General features: G+C 42.2%; 1 protein-coding gene across 2 annotated transcripts in view; it reads left to right on the top strand.

Moving 5' to 3' along the window:
- LOC306783172 (uncharacterized protein) overlaps positions 1 to 7,500 on the top strand; it is a 52,723-nt gene that overhangs the window by 37,874 nt on the left and 7,349 nt on the right. Inside the window, exon 3 of one of the 2 annotated variants that reach the window (XM_079276711.1) lies at positions 366 to 410. The exons of the other annotated variant lie outside the window; for it this stretch is intronic. Coding sequence (XP_079132837.1) covers positions 366 to 410 — 45 coding nt within the window. The remainder of the gene's footprint in view (positions 1 to 365; positions 411 to 7,500) is intronic. 2 annotated transcript variants of the gene reach the window in all.

The following is a 7,500-nucleotide window of genomic DNA, read 5'->3' as shown; positions in this document are numbered from 1 at the left end:
TCATCCTTGCTCGCTCTTTACACAAGCAAACACAAGCAAAGAAAATCGCCAACTGTCACCTATGCCCAGTCCTGCTGGATGTATTTCTTGTGTTTAGTAAGGCTGATGTGTTCGGATGATTTCTGCTGAGCAGCTGCTGAGCTGTTATTCCTCTTTCCAGGAATGTACTCGCAGTTCCTGACTGGTACACATTGTTTTCACAACACTTTTAAACTGGACTTAACTAATTAGGCTAAACTCTTTTATCGTTGTGGCTCAACTTTCCCTGTTTTCTTTTTTACATAGGGAGTTTTACAAAACTGTAATGCTTTATAGTTTCAATGAAATGACACTGTCTAATTTCATTCTTTTCTGTTGATCTTCAGGAATCGTAGAATCGGGGCGTTTAACTAACAGAGAAGACAGAGAAGGTTTGTCACTAACAATTATATTAAGGAAGCAAGGCAGATTTCTCAAAAAAAATCAATGGTTGTTGGATATTATTATTATTATTATTATTATAAAATCAACTCTGCTCCTTCTGCCTTGTTGAAAAATCCAGAATCTACGAATATGTAAATATTTTTCATTTCGGACATTTCTCTGAAATGTCCATCCTGACTGTATGTACAGTGGAGGTTTCAAGTCATTACCTCAGTAAACATTGTAAACATGAGTTTATGGTCTCAATCTCTAGTTTCAAGTCTTCTTCAATACAGCATGATGTTCATTTTGTAAATTAGGATCCCATTTAGAGTATAATAGACCCTACAGCAGGGTATGCTTTAGGGCGGGGCTACCTTTTGATTGACAGTTTGCTATCATGGCGTTGTTCTCTCTGGAAGTTGTCTGTGTTTTCATCTTAGAGGTCAGAATCTCAGTCCATGAATGTTCATTGTAACATTTTGGTTTCCACAAACCGATGGTTTGAAGTCACAGATGAGGTCCATTTCCTATATAAAGTCTATGGGTGGGCACATTGAGACATTCCCATGTCAGCAGATGAATATGGAAAACAATTCTTTGGTGTCAAACCAGTCTGCACATGTATCATTCTGCACGGTGGAACTCAAACATCACAGAAGCACACAGATTGGGCTGGAGGGGTACTTTAAATAAGCTGCTGACAACATAGAGATTAGTATGCCGAGATAATGCACCTGTGATAAATACCAATTGTGTTATCAGCGAGATGTGTCATTAGGATGCTTTGATACAGGTGTTGTCTCCTAACATCCACTGTTGTCAGTTTTGAGATTCACGCGTTGGTCTGATATTATTCACTGCCAATATGACAGATTGTGGAATGTGAGATTGTTACTTTGACGAAAATACACCTTTTTAAATTACAAACTGAATGAAATTAAGATGGAATTTTGTGAAAAACACAAATCCTAGAAGTGGATGGTACAGAGTATGTAAATCTTAACCTTTTATCTTAACCATTGTCTTCCATTAAATCCTAAAACTTTTAAAGATTGCTCAATCCAGTCTCCTAGAAATTTGGGAAAAAATGTTGGGAAGCGACAGCTGCTAGCAAAGCTAAAATTGGAACAGGGTGTCTCTGAAACCAATTTTTTAAGGTCTTATTTAAAGATATGGTGCTTTAGTGGAAGAGACAGAGGCTGACATTAGTGTGATGGTGAGGTGTGAGGGTGTTTCTCACACACACACACACACACACACACACACACACACACACACACACACACACACACACACACACACACACACACACACACAGAGAGGGAGTATTTGTGCTGAAAACGGAGACAGGAGGGCACCTGGGGATTTGCGGAGGCTCCCATATCGACTGCAGGAATGCCTTTTGAAGCCCTTTCTTCAAGCATTTTATTAGCGGGGGACAGCTACTGATCGGACACATTCCGGCTGATGCGAAGAGAGATGTTGGAAACAAAGTAGAGGTGGCAGACAAGGAGATCGAGGCCATCAGCTGGTGAACTAAAAATTATGTTTTTTAGCTCCATCACACAGGCGCTCTGCTTCGGCTCTGAATTAGAATCGTCTCCACGGTATGGTTAATTTCCATCCGGGGGGGTCTGATGAACCGAATAATGTACAATAGCTGTCTAACACCAAACTTCTGCAGAACCAAAACTACTCTAATACATTTCACAGAAGTTCTTAAACTCCAGACCGGAGATAACGACGTTATGAGCAAAGAATACATCAGGGCTGTGTCTGTTCAACATATCCTCATACAACTGTACGTATGATATCTATCGACAGTATTCCAATTGTTACACACATGCAGTCTTTTCAAAATAAACTTCTTTCTTTAAAGGAAACTATTTAGTTAGGTTTAGTTAAAGATCATGGTTTGGCTAAAAAATAACTTCTTGGTTAGGTTTAGGCAACAAAGCTACTTGGTTTAGAAAAAAGATTATAGTTTGGGTTCGTGACTTTATTTTAGTGTTAGGTGACAAATAAGTCAACGTTGACTTCTGGTTACACACGGGGCACAAACAGCGGTCTCCTGGGTGAAAGTCCTGTCCTTTTGGACCCATCCCCAGCCTCCTCCCTACATGGTCTTAGGGATTACATAAAATTGATTTTGTGGGATACATATGAATTACTGTACATTACGTTTAAAATAACGTGATGCTTCTGGAGTAATGCTCTATTACAGCACACCTCCACAAAGAGGCATTGACGTGCTCCAGCTTTTACCTTTGTCTGTTCACCCACACATGTGCACTCACAAAGACAAACTAATCACAGGCCTCCAACACAAACACGCTGTGATCCTCCAAGCTGGTGGCTGCAACATACACTTAACAGGATTCTGCGTGACCGGACACGTTGGGAATCACACCCATATTCCAGGCACCGACACACGGTGCCAACTTTAGCTTGTTGCATAAATTCCGTGGAGCAGCCGTGACGCCGGTGGTACGGGGTGTTCTGGGCAAAATCTGATCGGGACAGATACTTTGCAGATGTGCTCACATCCCAAAGACACTGTACTACGCCCGAGTGACCTTAATGTGGTGTAGACCTGTATATTACAATATTTGTGACCTATTGCGTAACCAGTAAGTGGAATCTTCCATGTGATGTCCACATGTGTAATGCTCTTACAAACAGAAAGGCCCTTCTCTCTATTCAGTGACCCCCCACACTCCTCTACAGATGTCAGTCTTGCGTTTAGTACCCTTACACACACACACGCACACAGAGCACTCGTCTTTGGTATCACAGGGATCCTCTGTCTCTCTATGGACTTAGCTCTTGGTGGCCGCCTGCTGCCGGACCACATGGCCTCTCTTTCTGAAAAGTTTCTGTTATGGTGGAGCTCAGTGGGCTGGACCAAATGACCTCAAATCTACTCCTTCACATCTAACTTGATAGCAAGTGTAACAACATCTTTTTCTTTTTTTTTTTACATTTACATCACGAATTGTTATGATTGATATTTTTTCTCGTCGGCATACTTCTAATGTAAATCCTTAATTACAGTACTGTGAGCGGATTGGTTAGATGTCACGTAGCTATTCTCAGATGAATTATAATTAATTCAGACACTTAATTAATTGAAATTTAAGAGTACATTTTAAGTTTGTTTTTCCACCCCAAAGGATTGTTCATCTATGATGTTGATGATGTGTGTATGAATGTACCCACACTAAATGCATACATGATGAACTAGATGCAGTCTTTGTCCACTTCATACCTACTGAGCCACACACACACACGCACACACACACGCACACACACACACACGGCGCTCAGACCCAAATTGGTCCAGCAGTAAAAATAAAGTCAAAGGCTGTGGTTCGTCTTGTAGGTTGAAAATGCCCAAAGGAAGTGCTGAGTAGTTGGTAAACATGGCCGCAACACCAACAAGTGGTTTTCAGCAGGGCGGTGGTGAGGAGTTGGACATGGGTTCAATCCTGCACACAGACAAATTAAATTCTAAGCAATGGAATAAGTTAGAAAAGCATCACATTTGCTGCTCTGCATTTCATTTATTTTACTTTTCAACTGTCAACAAATTATTTATACATAGAACAAATATAGTATTTTATTTTTAATTTTTTTTTACATAATACGCATTACAAACAATAATCCTTAAATAAATAATAAAATGTATTTATTTTTAGCCCAACAACCGACGATTGCAGATATATTCGTTCAGGTGTGTGCGGTGCTAATAATATGATGAAAGTTACGCAAAAAATCATTCCAAAAAACAAACTGAAAGCCAATATATTCCAATATATAGGGGACATCTTTTTCAGTGGTGTTAGGATGCTCAAGGTCCTCTTCTAGAATTGTTAGTCTGGTCTTGTCGAGCTCAGAGTTGATTTGAGTTTCTTTTATATGTTGCTTATAAATGGCAATAATCACGTAATTCAATTATTTCAAAAGACCTACTTAGATGACACTTAAGTCTCCAAGAGGAATCTGCCAGGTTGAGAGAAAGCCTCCAATTTTGAGAATGAAGTAGTGAACTTGCATATTAACACGTAAAAAAAAAAAAGAAGTTCATTTAGCTTTCAATCACATGACGGTTCTCTCATTTTGGAGCAACTCCCCCTGCGGCTCCGCGACAGGTTGTCTTGCGTTGTAGAGTGACAGGGACAGGTTGGCGCGGCTGACACGAGCTCAGACTGGCTCCAAGTTTGGTTGTAGCAGAAGGGCAATTTTGGTGGAGCCTCGGCAGACAGGATGGCATAGTTGGCAGAGTGGAGGGGAGGCAGAGCTCTGGGGCTGATATCGAGGGGCTCAGAATACACCAGGCTGCAGTTGTAGCACACCGGACAGGTGGACGAGGCTGGCAAACTCTTGTGGGGACTGAAAGTCAGCGGTAAAGGTGACTTGGCACCTTCCTGGTCTCCAGGAGGAAAGTTGTGTGCCTGTGCATGAATCCAACCGCTCCATGTGCACAAAATGCGTTTTAATTGACTGTTCATGCTCAGTGTTTTTTTTCTTCTTCTTTCATTGCATCATGGCGGGATTCTCCTCCTTATTATGCACCGGGTGTGTATCCGCTGAAGCGGGCACTCCTGCTTCCTGCGAGCCTCCGAGCCAACTTGTCCTCGTGCCAGGCGTCGGTAACTTGGCACTCCGTCTCTTCCTTTTCCATGCGGCGATCACGTATGTCTGCCCGCACGGAAGTCTGTCGACACATCGAGGCCTTTAAAAACAATAAGATATGACAAAAAAAAGCAAATCACATCCCTACCTCGGCCTGGAGGGATGCGTGTTCTTTTTCCTGGGCATGAATGTATTTTTACTCGCCATATGTCCGTATATTCCTACACGTCACTGGGGGAGATAGAGTATGCTTAACTGCTGCTGAGGGGCATGCATATGGCACGGGTCACCATAGGTCAATACATTAAAGTATCCGTCAGTGTCCACATGACTCTCGCAGTAACGGTGTCCAGCATTGTGCTGTGCTCCACACACTCCTACGCACAGCAATAACACCCTGCAGGACATCGCTTTATTACATAATAAACATATCGCTGCGTGCATAATGCACAACAAATATGTTCCAATCAGTGTAAAAAATAGAGCTCCTGTTGTGGTTTGATTTCCCGCTTAAAGTGCATGCCATTTCCCGCTTCTAACCATTCTGCAACAGCACGAGCAGAACTGAAGGTCGCACCACAAAAGGAGTGGTCTCATCTCACTTGAACTTTATCCGTTTGTTGCCGCTGTAACAGCAGATAATGGCTGTACTGCAGAGAACTATTCAATCCAGCTCTGAGGCAACAGTGACGTGGTTTAGACAGGATGGATCAGTATCTTGTTTGGACCGGACAAGAGTGATTTGCAGGCAAATGTGAGGCTCCATATATACACTGCGTCTGCTCCAGAGTGGACAGTGCACACAGGCACCCTATCCATCATGACTGGCCTGGGAAGACAGTAAATCAGGAGTGAGGCTGGGGAAACCAGACCAGTGGTTACACGTTACTATCACCAACATGGTTGTCCAGATGCGTTCCATGGATTAACCAATGAACCTATACGTGGATTTTTATCCATGGCATGGCTCTGGGCATGGCAGTGTTTGCTGGTCAGTCCACCACTTTGGTCCAGACGGAAATATCTTACCAACTGCCGGATGGATCGCCATTTCATTCCCCATACGTTCACGCCTCCCAGATGACACCATGAAGTCAACATTTTAATTTCTCCAGTACTTTGGTTCATGACCATATACCCGCAAAACTAATTTCACACAATATTCATTAAAGAGTAGGGGGGGGGGGGCCTTCTCAACAATAAAATAACTGGACATTTTAACCGACCAGATTGAGATACAGAATTACTCGTAATTCAGTGAATTGTCAAAATAATTTTTAGATTAATTGATAGTCTATAAAATGGTGAAAAATTGTATTTTTCAGTTTCTCAGACGCACAAGTGACTTCCTCAGAGTTCTTGTTTTGTTTGATGCACAGCCCCAAACCCAAAGATATGACATTTACAGTTGTATAAAATATGAACAAAAAACTTCACATCTGAAATTGGTGGTTTGGTATTTTTGCTTGATTTAATGAATGGAAAAATGAACCATTAACTGTACTCCAAGCTCTTGGAGCATCGGGATGAATGCTACTCGTCCACAAGATTTAAATAAGCATGTGAATGATGGGGTCAGAATATCAGCAAGACAACGATGGCTGAAATTGATGGAGAGAAACTGATAGAACTTGTTGCCACTGCTGCTTTTCTTGTTGTTGTTCTCATCAAAAATAGTACATTTCTCAGTGTCCCCATGTCATGTTTACACTGTTCATATATTAGCTTTTCAATAGGCTACTGGAGTTGTTCACCAGGGACCCTTCGGCATTCATTTGACGCCTTTCAAGTAGGAAAGTATATGTACAAAACTGTACACATGCGGGCTCTTAAGGTGTAGTGCTAGTATTCATAATAGCACCACAAGATTTAAAAAGACACTGTTCCTTGTCCTTGCTCACTCTCTCTCTCTCTCTGCATATTTGTTTGTTGTGGTTTCCATGGTGATTTTCCCTGGTCACCGTGTGTTAAGGCGGAGAGCTCTTGACCTCTCTTCCTCCCCAGGCGTCAGAGGTCAACGTCTGCTCAGTCGCTGCTGGACAACCTATAAACCTGCCTGGTTTCCATGAGATACTCTTCCTGTACACAAAGAGATCTATATACACCTTTATCACACACACACATACATATACACATCTACAACTCAATTTTTCTCTCACGCTTTCTCTCTCTTTGTCTGTCACTCTCTGCATTTATCACGACGCATGCCCTTGCGCATGGTTTTTAGTGAATGGGACGGTAAGGGTGGAAGCCATTATTAAGTGCGACGGAATGAAGATGCAAAACACTCACTTACACTTTCAACTCTCCATTCGCTTTGGCCTGTCTCTCGCCCATCGAGCTCTGGTGTCGTCTTTCTGCCACTGCCACCCTGCACACACACACACACACGGCGCTCAAACCCAAATTGGTCCAGCAGTAAAAATAAAGTCAAAGGCTGTGGTTCGTCTTGTAGGTTGA

This window comes from Melanostigma gelatinosum (assembly GCF_949748355.1).
Source record: "Melanostigma gelatinosum genome assembly, chromosome: 10".
NCBI lineage: Eukaryota > Metazoa > Chordata > Actinopteri > Perciformes > Zoarcidae > Melanostigma > Melanostigma gelatinosum.
This window is presented reverse-complemented; position numbering and strand designations above follow the sequence as displayed.